This window comes from Echeneis naucrates, chromosome 23 (assembly GCF_900963305.1).
Source record: "Echeneis naucrates chromosome 23, fEcheNa1.1, whole genome shotgun sequence".
NCBI classification, from domain to species: domain Eukaryota; kingdom Metazoa; phylum Chordata; class Actinopteri; order Carangiformes; family Echeneidae; genus Echeneis; species Echeneis naucrates.
The window spans coordinates 12,288,580-12,308,257 of NC_042533.1; the positions used below are offsets into that span (position 1 = coordinate 12,288,580).

Sequence of the window (19,678 nt, forward strand, 5' to 3'; positions counted from 1 at the left end):
AATTCAAACTTGCTTCCTAAATGATAAACAGCGGAGGGGGAGGCATTGATCTGACTGATAATTCTACCTATGTATGTAGGACATTTAACAAACAAAGTTTTACAGAGAGATATCTCATAGGGAAGTTGCGTTGCATTATGGGAAATGCAGAAGTAGTTTTGGGGACTTTTGGGGATCCCAGCCTCTGCTGCTCGTCTCTAATAAGTCATCCAACTTTATGCATTTACAATACTACATTTTTTATGCCCCCAGTCCAGGATGCAATGTTTATCATTCTGCAACAAGATAGCAAGGGTCCATCAGCTGTTAATGAGACCTTTGAGCCCACACTGATGCACTCATAAACAGACACATCTACAGCGCAGATGTCCATGGTCCATCTGAAACTCAAGGTGTCGTCTACCAGCAGCATGAAGTAGACTGAATTTTGCCCTCTAAATCAGTACTTCTATTGTTTTTCACTGCGGTGATGAATACATGCTCAAATTACACACTGTATTTCTATGTGATGCCTCGTGTTTATACATCACAGCCATCTAACATGTTATAAATGCTGACAACAAAGCAGCTGTATCCAGTGTGATGGAGGCAAACGGCTACAAGAGAAAATTGTGAAGTAAAAAGAGGAAAAAGTGCCCAGATAACAAGAATTAAGTACCTAAATTAATTAAATTCCATGGCTTAAAATATAACCAATATTATTCTGTTCAGTGAATCTATTTTCAGTTGTATGTAGCCTCTCTCTGCACAGACTGACTCGTTTTGTAAGATGCATTTTATTGAAGTGAAAACAAACATTGGGCAACATTTAAACTACTGAAAAACCAACTAGAGCCTGTGCGTGTGTGTATACTGTAGTGTGTGTCTGTGTGCGTGTGTTTATGTGTGCAGGAACAGGAAACCCTCCCGGTGAACAGGAAGGTGACGTCAGTTGTCAGTTGGCTTCACTCTGTACATTACAATATTTTCTATGTATGTGTGTGTGTGTGTGTGTGTGTTGGGGGGGTGGGGGGTGGGGGGGGGTCAAATGCATGACTTTAAGTATGTGTGCAAGTCTTACAGTGCGTGAGAGCGAGTGATTGAAACGAAGGGGTGTGTTTCTCTCTCTCTTTCTCTCTCTCTCTCTCTCTTTCTGTGTGTGTGTGTGTGTGTGTGTTTAGACAGACGGGAATACTGCGCCAGAGGAAGTGCGCCGGTTCTCCGTCTGCGCGTCCCGACTTCCTGCTCTGAGGAGAGAGAGAGAAGCTGCGGATCCGCTTTCAGTCAGCGGCAGCAGCAGCATGGAGCCCCAACACAACACACACTACACACACTGCCCGCTTTAAAACAAGAAAACACACTTCGCGCACGGGTACACGGACTGAGGTACAGCGGCCGTCCACTGCTGGGTAGGTGCATGTTGCTTCTATCTACAACTTTCTGAAGCTATGTGTGCGCGCTTGTGCGTAACGGAGAAAGAGGCCGATTTATATTAGTTGTAATTGTGCTTGCTGAAAGGTCCAGATATTCATTGTTAAGTTGAAAAGCAAATTAAACGCGCGCGTAAAGGATCGGAACTGCGCGTAAAAGCGTTAAGCCCGTGCGTAAATCACGTTCAAGGTTAAGTCGTCTCCGCTTTGGCACAGACTTGATGCGTAAAGTGGTTCCACTTTGGTCAGATTTAATAAATAAATGAAAGAAGGAAGGTTATTGTACTAAGGGCTGAGGGAAAATCTGCCGTGGCTCCTTTAAAATCTAGTAGTAGACTTTCTGGTTTGTCTGGACCTCGCAGACTAATTGCCATGCGCTTCCGGATTGAAGCTGGCAGCAGACAACATCTTGAAAATGAGTCACTGGTGCAAAACAAAGAACCGTTTGAGTTCCAGCAACCCCCAACCCCTCCCAGTCCTACCCGTCTCTCTCTCACACACACACACACGCACACAAACACACACATATCCACACAAACACACGTGCATGCAAAAAAAAAAAAACAAAAAAGCAGTCTAGTGAATATGGATCATGTCACGTGCAACTTTTTGGTTTGGTTTGTTCCTACTGGACCCCAAGACGTGACAGTGTGCGTGTGGTAGATGGAGGAGATAAAAATCATTAAATGTGGTTCATATATTGTGTTTGGAGAGGATTCAAAGTCTACGTTGTAGTGACTGAGGAGCAGTGAACTGGAGTAGTCTTATTCTTAAATCAAAATCAAAACTATTTCTGTTTTTTTGTTTCTTTTCAGCTCAGAATGGTGGAAAGTGAAGCATCATGGACCTTAAATGACTTTTTTTCATCTATTAAGTATAAGAATAGATCTTTACACAAAAAAGATGTGTGTGTATGAGCATGCATGTTCCTGGTGCTTCCCGGTGACAGGAAGTCCTACCTCCCAGAGAGGGAAGGCCTTTCTCCGGGAAACACACTCCTGATGCTGAATGACAGGAAGTCCTCATTTAGACAGACGGCAGTTCCTCCATCATTTCACACACACACACACACACGCAGGAAAAAGAGAGCAAGGATATGGTTGTGTGTCATTTCTGTGGTGGGTCATTGTTTGCACCACATGTACATTCCGCTCTGTACTGTTTAGTTCCTCTTAGAAAGACAATGAGATGAAGGCAGCTCCTGGGCTTTTGACTCGAATCAGTTCTTTAGTCCTGTTGTCTTTGCACTGCTATGAATGCAGAAGAGTGGCCATCCCTTCTGGTAGTGAGGTCCTCGGCTCTGATGTTTGTCTACTGATGCTGTTGCCATGGGGATTTCTGATGCAACTGCAAATTCTCAACTGCCATATTGTCATAGCTGCAAATTAAATAAGGTTATAATGAGTTATTTGTTTTTTTGTTTTGGCAGTAAGTGGTTTTACACTTCCTGCCTATTAGGCACCTTGTAAATGAATTGATTAGAGAGAGGGAAACAGACAGACTGGCGGACGGATGCTCACAGTCAGGTTTCTAGGTGAACACTGTGGTTAGACATGGGCTTGTTTTAGCAGGTCAATGACCACATCCTGCTTTATCACCATAGAAACATTTGGAAGCCAGCAAACGTCTGGCCATCTTCATCACATGCTCATACACACACACACACCCCTTCATTTCGATAGTTTTTAAACAAATGGGACATGGTTATAGTGATATAGCTTGGTGCATCTCACTCCAGTTCTTATTCTTATTCTCCAGAGGTTGTTTATATGCTGACATGGCACTGGTTAGTGATCGTTCTAAATTGGCACAATCATCTCCTGTGGCAGTATCAGAAAAGTCAAAATATTATAATCTATAATTATAATATAATAACACTAGTCCTTTTGTGAGGAATCGCATTTTTGAGTCAGCAACGAGTTCATCTGCGTTTAATTTTCAAAGCATCATGAAAACATTTCATGTCATATATTTAAAGATGAACGAATTACAGCAAAAACAGCTGAAAGGAACTCTGAATAATCAGAGCAGATTGAATATTTACACTTCATCTTTTCATCAATCTAAGGTTTAAACTATCACCTTTTTGTACAAATGGTCCACTTAGGCTTAAATCGGTAAAAGAGGTGTCAGCACATATTTATCCCTGTGTGTCAGTCTCAATTTCACTTAATGTGTGTTTAGTCCTAACCGTGTTCTGTTTAGGTCAGTGAGATATAGATTATAGATTTCATATGAGGGTTGTACAGTGAGGCTGATTGTCCCATGCAGCCTTGAGCTGTTGACCTGTTTGTGTTGTTGCTGTTTGTGTGATTAAGGTTAGGGACAGGAAACACCCAGTGTGACTGAGGGGTGGTGTTGGACATGGGCAGCAACGTTATGCTCATGGTGCTAAAAGGACTTTGCATTAGAGGAAGGATCATTGTACACATCTCTGATGACGTTAGCAACCCTCCTGCTCTCCACCCACCTACCCCCAGTCCTTCCTTCCTTCCATTTTCAAATCTCTGATGTGGTTATTAAGTCTTAAACAACCTGAAAATGCTTATATTTAAGATCTTTTAAAGATATCACATGATCATCATTACTTATTGTGGTGTACATTCCAATTCTTTTCTTTTAACTGCATGTCCATTTAAATGCGGAACTGTTTCCTAGACTGACTTTTACAACCCATAGTTTGACTGCAGTCATTGTTTCCCTACAACGTATTTAAGCAGATAAGGCCACACTGTGATGCCTGGCCAACAATAAGCAGCAATCAGATAAAGTTTACAACCAGCTGGTAAATGTAGCAGAACTTAAAAAAAAAAAAAAAAATCTGATGGTGGCCAAATTGGGACAAAAAGGACAACGAAGAAAACAGATCAGAACAGAAATCTCGGGAAAAAAAAAAAAAAAAGCTAATGTTGCTCATACTGTGTCTGCTGCTTACGTTACTTTTTGGTGAGCATGTCGGTCATAACAACTTGGTGAGGTGATAATGTGTCAGTGTTCGGAGCTTGTATATCTCTCCCACAACCCTCCACATGAGAACCACATTTCCCATCAGCCATGCCGCCTCCTGATTTCCTGTGATTTATTTATTTATTTATTTTTTGTCATAAGTAACAGGACTGAACTTGAGCTGTTCACTCGGTGTCTTTGTCCTGCGTTGTCCCCTGAAGTGATCCTGCAGCCTTCCCTTACAATCTGCTGCATGCCGCTCACTGATCTTCTCCTGAGTGATCTAATCAAGTCTTAATTCCCTGTGACCTTGGCAGATCGCCTGTGTTTCTGGCGGTGTCCCATCATGGAGAGCTCTATCACACTCTGGCAGTTCCTGCTGCAGCTTCTGCTTGACCACAGCCACAAACATTTGATCTGTTGGACGTCCAACGACGGCGAGTTCAAGCTGCTCAAGTCGGAGGAAGTGGCCAAGCTGTGGGGGCTGCGCAAGAACAAGACCAACATGAACTACGACAAGCTGAGCAGAGCTCTGCGCTACTACTATGACAAAGTATGCAACACATACACCTACTGACCTGATAAGTTTCTTCTTTGACATGAACGTTTTTGAACGCTTTGGAAGAAGGACCCATCTAAATCTCAGTTCTTATTTCCTTTACAGAACATCATCAAGAAGGTGATTGGTCAGAAGTTCGTCTATAAGTTTGTGTCATTCCCTGAGATTCTGAAGATGGACCCTGCGGTGGTGGAATCAGGCCGTAGCAGTGAGGAAAGTGCGGGGGCGACATCAGAGCCTGATGCTGAGGACGAGGATGTGGGGGGGAGAAACGAATACCTACACTCTGGCCTGTACTCCTCCTTCACCGTCAGCTCTCTGCAGCACTCATTGGAACAACACCAGCCTATCAAGATGGAGCCCAGATCAGATCGCCATGATGACAGCTCCTCTGTCATCCGATTCATCACCAACCGTGGCCACACCTCCCTTCCCTCGACCCCACCTCCACCATCCACTGACCCATCACATTCCTCCAGGCTGTCTCCTCAGAAGGCACGTTCCTCCTCCTGCTCCTCCTCCCCACCACAAAGCCCCACCCATCCACGGGGGCGGGGGCGGAGCCAAAGCACAGGTACCGATGATTTGGAACAGTTCGCTCAACCACTAAACCTGTCATCAGGACAGAGAGAGAGAGAGAGGTCAAACGCCACCACCACACCAGAAAGGAGGGGATTGGCCAACAGCGCGCCTTCAAAGAGCAGGAAACCCGAAGGCTTGGAAATCTCCGCCCCTTCCCTCCTCCTGACAGGAAGTGACTTAGTCTCTATCGCCCTTAACAGCCCAGCACTGCCTTCAGGGTCCCTGACCCCTGCCTTCCTCACCACACAGGTAAGGCAGGACACGCCAGAAACACTGTTACACATTAGTAGCAAGAAAAAGAGATGGATGAGGAGGAGTTTGGATGAAGAAAGTCAGACAGGGAGGAGATAGACAGAGGTGAGCGGAAAGAAAGAGGAGGCGAGGGAGGGAGGAGGTTCTTAAGTGAAGCCATCTGTTCCTGAAGCTCCTGACTCACTGGCAACAACACACTGACCAAACCAGGACAGAGTGACTACATCTGAGTAATCACACTCTGGTATGTGTACATCGCTGCCAGACAACAAACACACATGTAAAACTGTGCACTCAAAACTCAACATGTAGACATGTGCTCTTGTTTTAGCATCTACAGGCCCTCAAAGAAAAGTCCCCGGAACAATGTGGTTAAGAACCAGGTCTAAACCAGTTTATGGTGGCTGTCAGTCTTTGTTTATCAAAATTGGTGTCTTGCCAAGATCAGGCTTGATCAGGAGAATGTATCAAGACATGGTGTAAACTGCTCCTCAGCAAGTAGCTGAGTGGAAATCTATGCTGATAAACAAGTTTCAGATAAGACAGAGTAAGTGGTCAAACAAAGGAAATGACTCGCGGGGAGATAGGTGAAGCTCAGTTTTGTATCTTACACAGGAAAGGTTTCAGGCAGCTTCCTGCCTTGGAAAAACTCATTCTGAAGTATTTTCTAGTGGGTTTTATTCCTTTATGAGGCAACCAGTAGTAGAGATTTGACAGGGGGGGGGTTGTAACACTTGAATCCTCAGTCAAAAGCAAACCGGCGACATTGTGGTTCATGGTCAGAGCCATGAAAACCAGTTGTAGAGGTTTCCTTAACTTTAAGCCTAGTGAGGTGTATTGCATGCTGTTGTGCATTTCTAAAAGTGAAATCCAAAGAGGAATAAAATCTAACAATATCAGAGAACACAAACAGTTTGAGAAAGCGATACCATCAGATGTTTAGTCTGAACAGAGAGACCGAGGAAAATAGACATCATGAATACTGTATGAATGGAGCTTCCTGACCTACGTGGAGTCAGCCTGCCAAGTCAGCCTGTCTGGTAGATGTGAGTTCAGTGGAGGGCAGACATGGCTTTGAGCTTCGCCACAGACTACGTACAGCTCTCTGGAATTATTTCCAGAGTAAACACTCGCTGAATCTTGGTGAATTTATCCTCTGATATTTAATTTGGGGTTTTGTCAACGTAGACTCCGTCTGGTCTGCTGCTCACTCCCAGCACTCTGCTCTCCAATATCCACTTCTGGTCCAGCATGAGTCCAGTGGGACCGCTCAGCCCCGCCCAACTTCAGAGCCACTCCCCCCTCTTCCAGGTACGACCCATACACATACACAAGCAAATACGAGACCATTCGTGCTCCTGGCCCCTCCCCTGCCTACTGAAACCGAAGTGGACTGGAAGGGTTTTTAAAAGAGGAGAAAAGGCCTGCAGAGTTTAAAGGAGAAGGATAAATCGTTTGTCACCTGCAGACACTGACTGTTTGGAGAAAAGAAACATTGTTGAATGCTCGCCTCACCTAAACCGAACACGTCCACAGCCGAGACCACAGCATTTAATCTCATGTAATTTAATGTGTTCAGGAAATGTTGGTGAGATTAGACAACACGTTTTTCCACCTCGCACAATTCAAAACACTCTTTATCTTTATTTTAAACCTTGAACCTGGCTCCAACATGAAGAGTAGAAAAGACAGGGATCTTTTAGTGGATCTTTCCTTCCTATGTGAACTGACTTGGTTGTCTAAAGCAAAGGAATGCAAGAAAACCTATATAACACACACACACACACGCACACACACACAGTCCACCTTGGTTTCCACGCTGGAAAACATTTTATAGACAACTTTGCAGTAAAAAAGCTCTGTTGGCCTCAGTCATTATAAAGGTGATCAGCTTCTCAGAGACGGCTCTGGTTTCCACTGTGCGCCTGCAAACTCTTTCTACAAATAGCGAATCCCCGTCTCATAGCTGCAGGCTCTTTGCACTCATTTCACACTGCAGATTTACCTCCACAGTTGTTTTCATAGTTGTGTGTTTTTGTGTATGTGATTCACCGTGTGCCAGGGTTTCAAAATAAGCTGCAGATGTTTCCGTTCTGGTGTGGACAAGAAGAGGGGGTAACTTCCTGTTGGCGCGGGGGGTGGGGGGTGGTCAGGAGCCCCTCCCGTGTCAACTCTCTTGCACACTTGCAATTGCAGACACAGACAGTGAATGCATTTAAGGTCCCCACAATGTTTGTGTGCTAGCAGGTTTCAGGTCCTCGCAGAATAAAGTCTCAAACAAACAAACAAACAAAGAAATCATAATTGCCTGTGTTTGATTTAAACGTTGACCCCTTCTGGTTGGATCAAAAGTTGACTCATTTTCATCGTCTAATCTTTCTACAAATGACTGTTTGTAAATGCTTCAAATATCTAATTCACCACAGGGGCTTTAAAGCCATCATGAAAACAAACACATTTCAAAGGAATCGCTGAGCTGTGCATGCTCTTTCTGTAAGAATTAAAACCTTGACTCATATTTCCCAGGACTGAAAGAAATACGTTTTTTGATTGATCCCTTCACTCCGCTGGCCTCAGGACCATGATAGGCAAAAATTGCAGATTTTTGTTGCGTTGCATCTCTGTCTTTAATTGTAACTGTCTCCCTGCAGTTCCCCACTCTGCTGAACGGAGCCCTCCCTGTGCCTTTGCCCAATGTGGACGCTCCAATGCCCTTGCTGTTGTCCCCAAGCTCCCACAAGTCCTGATGCCAGCCTGAGCCCCATGAGAAAGACCTGGGCCAAACCAGACGGAGCTGGTCCGGCCAGTCAGCCTTAATCTCTGATGATGGACCACAGTGGAGTCAAGCCTCCCCTGAGTGTGAAACCTGTTTTTTTACATGTATGATATAAAGAAACAGGAGCTTCACTCTGAAGCATTGCTCTCTGAGAAGAGTATTTGACGTTTCTTTGTATGTTTACTTCAGTTTAACTGCTCGTCTGTATTCTGCTGGTGCTTTCCTCTTTTCAAGATCCAAGTCTCTCATCTCAGTGACTTCAGTGATATGGACTGGTGGCACTTTCATGAATGTTATTGTGATTTCTTTTGAACTCATGTGCCGACTGACCTCAGTGCCCACAACTGAAACCGTGGATCTCTGAGGACGTCCACGTTTGAACAGATAAAATTACCAAAGAGACTGAAGGCTTTACGAGTGGAGGTAGAAACCAGAAAGTCAAACTCAGCCCGTCTTGATGCTTATGGGAGACGTGAACAGACGTTATTATTACCTGAGAAGATAGAAAGCACCTTCATGTCTGTATGATTAATATACGCTACAGCCAGGAGACTGTTAGCTTATGTTAGCACAAAGAAAGAGGAAAACAGCTGATAGAGCTCCCTCCAGAGATAATACAATCGATCCAATCACAAAAAAATTATTCAACACACCTTAAAAAAAAGTTCCAAGACTGAATGTTGTTTTGTTAGATTTTTGGTGAAACTTCAGGAAGTCCTGGCCCGTTGCTAAGGAGTAGTTCAGCTCAGAGCAATCACCTGTCATATTCACTCTTTTGTGGCTTTTGTGGGAATTAAGGAGACACGACATAACATGTCATAAATCTGGTTATATTACCTTTTATCACAACCAGGATCTTTGCAGCTCGCTCAACTGCTTTTAAGTCACTGCACAGAGTGAGCTCTTCTCAGCAACAGAGCAAGTAATTCTCAAAATCTCCTCTATTTTTGATATTACAATGGAACTGGATGATTAGACGCTATAGGCTGCACTGGCCGATAAAGACTTTGCCATGACTGACAGAGAGCAGACGATATTCTCTGCCTTTCTTTTACTAGACCAAATATGCACATTTAGACTGTGTCTCTTTCAGAATAAGAATTGCTGCAGGTTTGTCATATCAAGTATTTTTCGCGGATCTGGATCTGGATTTGACCGCTAGAGGAAACCCTCACTGACCCCCAGCAGAGCACCTGCTCACTGGAGCGCTGGAACTCCTAATCTTAACTCTTGTATTGCTTTGACACAATTGTATGTGATGCTGTGAACTTTTCTCTCGCAGTTTCAGGCTTTTATTTTAAATGCACTGTACTCTCATGCCTTGTACCAGCTGTGCCTTCGATATTGTAAGATTTATGTAAATGTATTAAGCTTTAAACAAAGTTGTAATAGACATTCCAGGTCAGAGTTGCACAAACTTTTTTTTTTTTTGTTGTTGTTGGAAGATGCCTCCTGATTATTTTTATAAAGAACATAATAGAAGTGTATCCTCAGTGATTTGTTTGTTTTTTGCTGTTTTGATCACAGACATGTTTTTTTTTTGTGGTGCATAGAATTAATTACGCGTCAAGAATTATTATTATCAGTTTAGTTAGCAATACACGGAAAGAACAACAGCTGCACAGACTGTTTATGAAACAGATTAAATTTACTTCTGATGGTTATGAGAAATAAATAGTTCCAGTAAAAAGGGTCACACATCAACTGTTCATCTGCAGCTCAGTGTTTCAGAGAGGTCGTGTTCACAACACAGCAGGCCTTCCATGCATCAGGCACGCGCACACACACAAACACTCGCGCGTTCAGACATGTTCACATAAACTCTGGTCATTCACACCTTTGAAAAAGTACAGTTTTACAATGATAAATAATCAGCCACTGTAGAAATCTCCTTTCCTGCATGTTACTGCTGTTGTGTATAAAATGTCCTGCTGGCAGAATCAGTTTGTAGTTCATGGAGGAAAAATCCTGTTTCCTTCGGTCTCTAAACAGATAGACAGTAGGTGTGATCGACATTGAGGTTCTTCTTTTTAAAGCTATGTGGGGAGAAATTGTGGCTCAGTTTACAAGAGATGAGTTTTTCCTGTGAATATGATCACTTTTCCATAATTTGAAAAGCAAATCTTGCAAATTTTCGCAGTCTGTATTTGGTCAGTTGGGACAGGTTAAATCGGCTCATTTATTGAGCTTATGAAAATAATAATTTGCTCCAAATTGAAAGGAAAAATGTGTCAAAGGCATGACTGAAATGAAAAACTAAGAGCCTTCACAGGATTATTCCACTGCTGCTGCAAACTGTTCAGTTATTAACAGGCTTATCAAGCATTAGTGCTGACTCAAGCACCGTTCAACCCAGTCGGAGAACTGTGATGGCGCTCCTCAAATCTCAACAGGTGATAAGTTATTATGTTGAACTAACAATAAAATGCTTCTGTTGAGCCTGCAATGATCAGTGCATCTCTTAAGCACTTCACTCAGGTCTGATTTTCTTGATACAGTGAGAGTAGAAACTGGTCTTTACCGTTTCCAGAATGAATTCCTACAACAGATTCAAGTCCAAGCAACATCTTGTTTGTTAATTTATATAAAAACCAAGGTGCAAAAAAGATGTGGTTTTACAAAAGGTTGACATGCGTAACCCTCTGTGAAACCACACCAAACACTTTTACACTGGGAGATTTAAAATGTCATATACAGAACAGGCCAAAAGTTTGGACACACTTTCCTATTCATTTGAATGAGAAGGTGTGTCCAAACTTTTGGCCTGTGCTGTATGGGCTATAGAGGAGCAGTGCTTACTGCTGACTGTATCTTTATGACATGTCATGACAACATGTGACTACACGTGTCGAACAATAACAATGTGAAAAATGAGGAAAGCAGGGCCCAGCACTGTAACAGCACTGCAGTGAACATGCAGTGAAAAGTGAGACTTCTCAACTGGCTGCATCTGGAGCATCACTGTCAGTTGCAAACAACATAGCGGGCAGTTAAATCTTCAATTTCAATTTGAAATCCTTTTTTTTTTTTTTTTTTTTTTTTGATTTTCTTGTGTACAAATGCTGGAGAAAGCATTGGTCCGACAGCCAAGTGGAAAACAACCATTTTCTTTTCAACATCCCCACCCCGATCCCCACTGTCCCACCCCACCCTCTTCCGAAAAACATGCCACAATGACACTGTTGTTTCACAAGGAGAGGTCAAAGGTCACAGATACAGAGTACACATCTTAATACTGTTGGGTAAACTCAGCCATGTTGAGGCCCGGGTCCCTGATTCAAAAAAAAAAAAACACACCGCAGTGCAAGTTAAAAACAAAGCGTTACTGCAGTGAGATCAGAGCGTGTAGCTTGCATTTTCTTTTTTAAAAAAAGCACTGAAGTCCTGGCAGTTTAGTGAGGGGTTTTAAGGAAGGCTTTCTGGCTTCCTGTGGGATGTCACATGACTTCTTGCTCAGCTCCAGTATTCCTCCTCTCCTCGGTTTTGGTCCAGTTGCAGAGCCACTGCAGTGACTCTGTGCTTTTTAACCCTCAGCTTCAAGCTGTTAGGATAGTCCTGCCTGCTAACCCTCACTGTGACACCCAGAGGGCAGCAGCAGCTCTCATATATGATACCATTTGAAATGTTGACAATAGGTAATCCCAAACGTTTCCCAAACAAACCCCCTGGTCCTTCTGCAACTGGAAATGCTGTGAAGTCCAGTCACGGAAGCTCAGAGAGCAACAAACCATAAACTCCAAATATATATATCGATATATATATATATATCAATATATATATATATAGATATACATATTTATATATATATATATAAAAAAAGAGAAAACCTGAAGAAACTGAAGCGTTCGGTCTCCAAGCATGAAAAAAAGAGAACAACAACTTGGATCACAGCGTCGACATCAACATCAGTGGAATTATCATCAAAAAAACAAAACACAAAACTGAGTAAACCTCACTGACTGCTCAACTGTGCACGGCATCTTCTGGAGTTCACATCATGTACACACACGCACACATGCACACACACGGTGTGTTAAATACAGACAGTAGTAGTTTAGCAGCAAAAAATTCAACCTCATTCCGTCCCCCCACCCAATAAATAAACACAATCTCCAAATAGATCCAACCCAGAGTCACTCACTCAGAGGGATGTATGTGTGTGCATGTTTAAGTGTGTGTGTGTGTGTGTAGGAGGGGGGTCACTCTGAGAGGAGGTGGGCTCATGCGAGAGGTTGGTGGGAAAGGATGATGAAGTTGGGCAGACGACCATCTTCCTCACTGTGTTAGAAGAGCATGCTCTGCCTCCTGCTGATCTTGCTGTTACCTGAAAGAAATACAACACCCATAATGCCACTGTTTCATATGAACACCTCCACAGCGAACTCCAGGCTCTGAAGTTGCGAGGGTTGAATGAAAGAAATAATAAATACACTTTCATATATTCTTTCATATTAGCAGATAATGAAGCTAAATGGGTCAATTAACATTAAAAGCTCTCACACCACATCTCACAAAAGAATCCACATTACAATCTGGAGGTGAAAGGTTGTGGCCACTCATTAATTCTGCCTCTCATGACTTTCCAAATGTTACGGAAGTCCAATACTAAATGATCATGAGCACTCAGTTTGCCTGCTACACAGTAAGAAAACACGGTGACGTTCCCCACCCACCTGACTCTGGGTATGAAGAGTTCCTGTAGCCAGGGTCCTTCTGCAGCTGCACTTCTTTTAATGTGAATAATGAGACACCTGGAACAGAACAGAGATTCGGTTAATAGCAGGAAAGTAGTAAGACAGAGAGACAGACAGACGCGTCTTCATCTTACTCTCGTGCAGTGTGTGGACCCTCATTCCCAGCTGTCTGAAGTAGGAATGTTTCATCGCCTCATCTGCTGAAATCCTCTTTTTGGACTCGTACTGTGGAGACAGGAAGAGGAAATATTGACCAATGATTTGTTATGACAGACAAAAAAAGAAACTCGTCTGCCAGTAGAGGTGTAGTTGCAGTTGAGTGTATTTGATAACTAATTATAGTTGGAAACAGCTAGTTTGTTGCTGGACTGGTTTTTACATTTTATTTTATATTGTATTGTGTTTCTGCCAGTTCACAGTGGATTATGTGATGGATTATATTGGACTATCCTTTTGTGTCACCTCCTTTTCTTGTTGAAACATAACAACTCTACTTAATATTCATGCGAGTTAAGTTTATTTGAATTGAGCTGGGTTCAGCTCAAAATGATGATTAACTGCTGTCTCTATGATGCAATGTCACCATCTCACTTTCCAGATTTTTGACACAAGGGATTTTTATTATGAATTTAATTTCAATTAGTTAGAACGAAATTAAAAACAAAAAAGGGATACATAGTTACCAGCTAGATATATCTGTTTAGAGCGAAGTGCATTCCGGGTAATATAGAGGAAGCAAACACTCACTTTGAGGAAAGCCAGCAGCAGCTCAATGCCTTCACCATCCAGCCTATAGGAGAAAAGAGAAGAGAAACAGTTTACTGTCTGCCTGCAGCAGAGGCTCATGGGAATGTAAAGGCTCATGGGAGGAAGGAAGTGGACAGTCGTCTTTGAAATATTCCACAGGATTTCCTGCCTTTGGCATGTGCACATGTGCACACACACGCACACACGCACACACACACCACTACTCCTTACTTGGACGTGTAAAAAATAAACATACTTGTACTCCAAAATGTGAGCCCTCCCCAACCACACACACACACACCCACACAAAAAAACATACACACATACCTGGGAGCGTGGTTGATGAGTGGCTGTGGTTTATATTTAGGGAAGTTGTAGGATTTGAACTCCTCGATGGAGGAGATGCCCAGCCAGTTTTCCTCTGTGGGTGTCCCTGAAGTAACAAACCAGACACACAATGTGTTTCTATGTTCAGCTGAAAAGGCAATAACATGTGGTGAAACACCTGGGCTAGGAGCCACTTACCCAGTAATCTGAAGATGAGGTGGAGCTCGTCCTCCACGGTGGAGCCGGGGAACAGAGGCCGACCTGCAGCCATCTCATAGAAAATACAACCCACACCCCTGCAGACACAGACACAGTAGATTTCATCACTGTTGCATTCATTCCTTTGTCTATAAAATATCCAAAAACAACAGGAATTCTTTCACACGTTTCCGCTACCCATTTTCTCTTATTTAAAGAGAAGAAAAACAAATGCACTCGTTATTCAGTACTTAGCAGACAATGTTCCATAAAACACAACAGTTTGTTCCATTTTAGAGGCTGTAACAAATCTACTTATTTTATCCACTTATGAATCAATGCCCCAATGGGCCGGTCATCCATGAACTGAAAGATAATGTCAATTAAAGCTCCATTATGTATATTTTGGCCACAAATAGGAACCATAACAAGCTGTCAAGATAACAGTGACATATTATTACAACTTAATCAGCTGCTCGGATGACTTTGAATCTTTTAATCTTTTCTTTTTTCCTGTGTTAACAGCCAACAGCTACGAGGGGAAATAAGTCATTTCAGTTAACTGTTCCACAATGGTGAGTTTCTCAGCTGATGTACAGGCTGTAAAACCAAAGCACTGTTTTCAAAGACACTAAACCTCTTTAGAGCAGAGGGTCACACAATTAAAATCACACAAAGGCAACCTGTTCAAAGCGCTGTTAATGTAAGTATGTCAACAGTTGCAGTGTTGCTGTTAGGCTCTTACCACATGTCGATCTGCGTTGAATACTCTGACGACCCTAGGAGAACATCAGGAGGCCGGTACCAAAGAGTCACAACCTCATTGGAGTAGGTTTTAGTTGGAACAGACTTTGCTCTTGCCAGACCTGCCAGCCCACCACAGATGAAAACACGCATTAGGATCATTACACAGGACAATAGAAATAGAAAGTAATACACATTGAGGGAACAGGAGGTAGTCAAATTTTCATTCAGTTAACAGTTGTTCCTTCAAAAACATCTCACCAAAATCAGCCAGTTTGAGTTCTCCTCTCTCATTGATCAGGAGGTTCTGGGGCTTCAGGTCCCTGTGGAGAACTTTCCTCTTATGACAATATGAAAGACCTCGTAATATCTGGAACAGGAAGATCTGCAGAGACATGAGAAAAAGACCAGATGTTTTTTACCTGCCTGCTCTACACATTAAATCTGCATCTTTTCAAAATCCCTCATTGGTGTGAATACTTATAGCTCAGAATTTTGCATAAATTTGCAAACCGGACAGCGTGTTATCATTCAACAACTCTATGCTCGTTCTCACCTTCACATTGTGCATGCTCATTATGTTCCCACAGTCATCCATGTACTGCTTCAGATCCTTATCCTAAAAGAGGACACGCTGTCACACTGATGATGGAGGCAAAAACAGCCAAAGAAAATCTGCAAAAGGTATTTTCTCCATTTCTCACAAACATTTCACCTTGTCGGTCTACATCATGAAACATCTTACTGATTATTGTTAATTTTTATATATTAATCTGAGAAGGCTGGGAAAAACTGTATGATAAATGAATGTAAAAATAGTTTAAAACAGTATTTCCAGCTCTCTCCTTTGTCTTAAATCATCTTGTCTGACAAACTCTGGACCTCACCAGGTACTCGAAGACAAGCGTGAGGCTCTTGTCTGTGTGAACAATGTCATGTAGTGTCACAATGTTGGCGTGTTTGAGGTCCTTCAGTAACGACACTGCAAAAACAAAGGCAGACATGTACAACCCGCTTTGGTTAGCGTTAGCGGTTTTTCAAACTGTGACCATTTAAAGAAGTTCAACCAGCATTTGATTTTCCATAATGGACCTGATAAATCTGAGGAGAGTCACTTTTTCTTTTTACTGGACATCGAAAAAGAGCAGGAGCTGATCTTATGCGTTTACATCCATGGCATGCTGACCACAAGTGCAGATGAATAAAAGAGTAAATAGCACAAAGACAAACAAAATCAATACAAAGAAAATTAAACAACCTGATGATATAAAGCTGATTACCTTCTCTGATAGCAGTGCATGGTGCCCCCTCTTCGTGCTCCAACCTGATCTCCTTCAATGCTACCAGGTTGTCTGTGAGCTTGCTGCGTCCTTTGAACACTGTGGCATAGGTTCCCTAAGAGTAACACATAACACTAGCTCAGTATCACTGACAGCAGAGTTATGATGCATATCATGTAATTAGTGTGCCCGGCCCTCTTCACCTCTCCCAGTTTGTCCAGCTTAATGTACGTCTCCAACTTCCCAAAACCAATCTCAGACTGTGGGAAAGGCAGAAAAATTAATTAATATATCATATATTACACAACCAGTCACTAATAACACACAGCTATAATGTAGGGGTATGGGGTTTGATCTGTAAAGTCAAACATGAGAGGGAGACAATATAGACACACTTTCAGATTCAGTGTGACTTCCACCTCCTGAGGATATTACTACCTCTGATGTCCATCATAATGAAAGGAATAGTGGGGAAGAGCCCTCCAGAGCTGCCTGATAATCATCATCTTGTTAACACTGTAGACAGCAGGTGCTTTTAGATAATTCATTATAATTTCATGGTGCTGATATGCTATAATGGAAAGAGAAAAAAAAAACTAAAGAAAAAGAGCTTCCTTCAAAGGAACCCATAAAATCCAAAAAAAAAAAAACAAAAAAAAAAAACACACACACACACACAAATCCTATTTGAGTAATGAAAACTCAGATACTCAAATCATCATGTTTTTATGAGCTTTGTCTGAAGGGCCCTTGCACTCTCCAGAGCAGCTGCTGAAATAGTAGCTACTTGAAATAATTAAGTTTCATCTGATTCTGTAGAAACTAATAGAAACCACATCCACTGTACAGCTTTTTCAGTACAGTAATGTATACAACCCTGCTCTTCACCGACAGTTTACAACAGAGGCAGCGGATTCACAGCACAGTTGAGGCTTATCATCCCATTTCATGGACTAAAGGTGGGAGGTGGGTGTTGACACTGACTCCCTATTAAACCTTCCAAGGCTCACACTGGGCCAGTTGCCATGGTAACCAACACAGAAAAGAGCCTGGAAGCAGGACTGCAAGCACAGCAAAGCAATAAAAAGGTGGTGCACATGCATGCACACACAGAAACTGACCAATGAAGCTCGACGGGAGCGTCGACTTAGCGGCTGGTCGAAGGGTGGGCTGCTAAGCTGCAGCTTCTCCAGGTAACCATCAGGAATTCGGATGTCAGCAGGTAGCGACAGACGCTTGTTGAGGTCCTACAACACACACACACACACACACAGTTTAGGATTTAGATTAGCTTTTAATTTGACAGTTTTGTGTCTGCGTAAAAAATTGTTTAAAGCCAGATCAAATACATGCCCTTCCCACTCATTATAACGATGACATACACAGCCAACAGCATGATCTCATGTATCCGAGCTACAAAGATGATTCTCTGCAAGCTTCGTCGTGAGAAAATTCACTGATACATCCCTCGTGTTGCAGCATAAGACAGAGTAGCCTACATAGCCCACCCACATGCACCGTGTCTAAAATAACTTGCTCTGACAGAGAGAAGACACAGATCGGGTCTATCACCATCTTCTGAAGGATAAAAATAAGATTAAGAAACACCTCAGCAGCAGAAGCCTTGATCAACATCAATCAATTCCAAAAACAGATGTGCAATCAGGCAGCAAAGATAAAAACAAACCATTAATATTTTTATTAATCTCAGCGTGTCATCGTTTTGGACGACTCATCAGTGCTATTCTGGGATCAAAACAAGACTAAATCTCATAAAGTTGAACTTGTGAAACAGAAGACAGTGGAGTAAAAATACAGATGTCACATTTGTTGTCATATAAATACCATCAACTTATCCTCTGTTGTCAACTCCTAGTGATGATACTGCTCAGAGAAGCTGCCAGCTTCAAACCCTGAATAAGGTTAAATTTATCAGTCTGGATAAAGTCTTAAATAATGTGACTTATGCTTGTCCTCCCAGCTAATTAAGTCGCCACATGTTTTGTCTGTCCAGAGTTGTTTTTTTTTTTTTTTTTTTAAACTAAGTTTCATTCATATTAATTCCTCAGTTCATGAATCAATTCATGTAAAGTCAGAAAATAAATTTTCAAGTCAATTAAGAAGGCAGCACAATGGCTCTGTGGCTGTTGGTCACATCTTCTGCCTTTCTGTGACATTCTGAGTTTGAATGTCTCCCCGTGCCTGAGTGGGTTTCCTTCAGGTACTCCGGTTTCCTCACACAGTCCAAATGTCTAAGTTGCATGTCTAGGTTGATTGGTGACTCTAGATTGCCGGGAGGTATGAGTGCTTGTTTTTGTTCTGTTTGTCTCTATGTGTGGGCTCTACAATAGACTGGTGACCTGTTCAGAGTGCACACCACCCTTGCCTGGAACATTTGCTGAGATTGGCTCCAGCACCTAGTGTGACCCAGAAATGGATAAGCAGTAGCAGATGTGTGACACTGAATGAGTGCGAATTGATTAGAAATAAAAGAATCCTTTACATTTCTTCTTTGGATCAAGGTACTTGAACATTTTTTATTTCATATAATTAAAGGTCCTATATTGTATATTTTGTGATCATAAAGCTGTAAAATGAATATTTTGGGGAACTGACCGTTACGTCTATAAATTTAGAGGATTTTGTGTAAACATTGTATGTGGTCCTAACCTTTTGCCTCTCAGGTGCTTATACCTGCATTATAATTAGAAAGTAACGTTAAGAAAAGTATGTGTCACTCTAAAGTTTTGTTTTGTTCTGTTTTTTTTTTTATTAATATTAAATCCTATTTTGTTGATTGAGTTTAAGGTTGATTGAGAGTGTCTTTTGCATGGGTCCTTAAAGTGTGATGATAATAAAGCTACAGGGTCAAGGTACCAACTGAAACAGTGAGAGACTGCTTCATCACCTCCTCATTTAATACAGATTAAATAAAACCTGCAGCATCAACAGGAACCTGTGCTCATGTAATAGAGCACATATGTGTGCGTGTTTGTGTGTGCTTGTGTCATATCATATGTTGTCAGGTGATTTTATGATGTACATTCCTTGGCCAGCAGAGGGCAGGAGGCCTCCAGTTTGGGATGCTAAACCCTTTCAGATACATTCATGAGGATGAAGATGGTTAATTGAGTAAACTCACATATTTAGCATCATACATTACT

General features: G+C 42.2%; 2 protein-coding genes across 2 annotated transcripts in view; one reads left to right on the forward strand and one right to left on the reverse strand.

Moving 5' to 3' along the window:
• The first annotated feature begins 1,109 nt into the window (after positions 1-1,109).
• elk3 (ETS transcription factor ELK3) lies at positions 1,110-10,941 on the forward strand. Its single transcript, XM_029495235.1, has 5 exons — positions 1,110-1,388; positions 4,673-4,908; positions 5,020-5,745; positions 6,937-7,059; positions 8,400-10,941. Exons 2-5 carry the CDS (start codon positions 4,702-4,704, stop codon positions 8,493-8,495), a joined length of 1,152 nt encoding a protein of 383 aa, XP_029351095.1. The 5' UTR covers positions 1,110-1,388; positions 4,673-4,701; the 3' UTR covers positions 8,496-10,941.
• Positions 10,942-11,714: 773 nt separating this feature from the next.
• cdk17 (cyclin dependent kinase 17) overlaps positions 11,715-19,678 on the reverse strand; it is a 34,722-nt gene continuing 26,758 nt past the window's right edge. Inside the window, exons 5-17 of the mRNA XM_029495024.1 lie at positions 17,636-17,761; positions 16,718-16,774; positions 16,515-16,629; positions 16,122-16,216; positions 15,791-15,853; positions 15,496-15,619; positions 15,236-15,356; positions 14,491-14,588; positions 14,293-14,398; positions 13,966-14,008; positions 13,353-13,443; positions 13,198-13,275; positions 11,715-12,848 (exon numbers count right to left, since the gene is read on the reverse strand). Of these exons, the coding sequence (XP_029350884.1) occupies positions 12,808-12,848; positions 13,198-13,275; positions 13,353-13,443; positions 13,966-14,008; positions 14,293-14,398; positions 14,491-14,588; positions 15,236-15,356; positions 15,496-15,619; positions 15,791-15,853; positions 16,122-16,216; positions 16,515-16,629; positions 16,718-16,774; positions 17,636-17,761 (1,158 nt within the window). The 3' untranslated portion in view covers positions 11,715-12,807. The remainder of the gene's footprint in view (positions 12,849-13,197; positions 13,276-13,352; positions 13,444-13,965; positions 14,009-14,292; positions 14,399-14,490; positions 14,589-15,235; positions 15,357-15,495; positions 15,620-15,790; positions 15,854-16,121; positions 16,217-16,514; positions 16,630-16,717; positions 16,775-17,635; positions 17,762-19,678) is intronic.

Coding starts and splice junctions, on each gene's coding strand:
- elk3 (XM_029495235.1), top strand. CDS start 4,702: ATGGAGAGCTCTATCACACTCTGGCAGTTCCTGCTGCAGCTTCTGCTT. Junction 4,909..5,019: donor TGCGCTACTACTATGACAAA/GTATGCAACACA, acceptor TTTCCTTTACAG/AACATCATCAAGAAGGTGAT. Junction 7,060..8,399: donor GCCACTCCCCCCTCTTCCAG/GTACGACCCATA, acceptor GTCTCCCTGCAG/TTCCCCACTCTGCTGAACGG.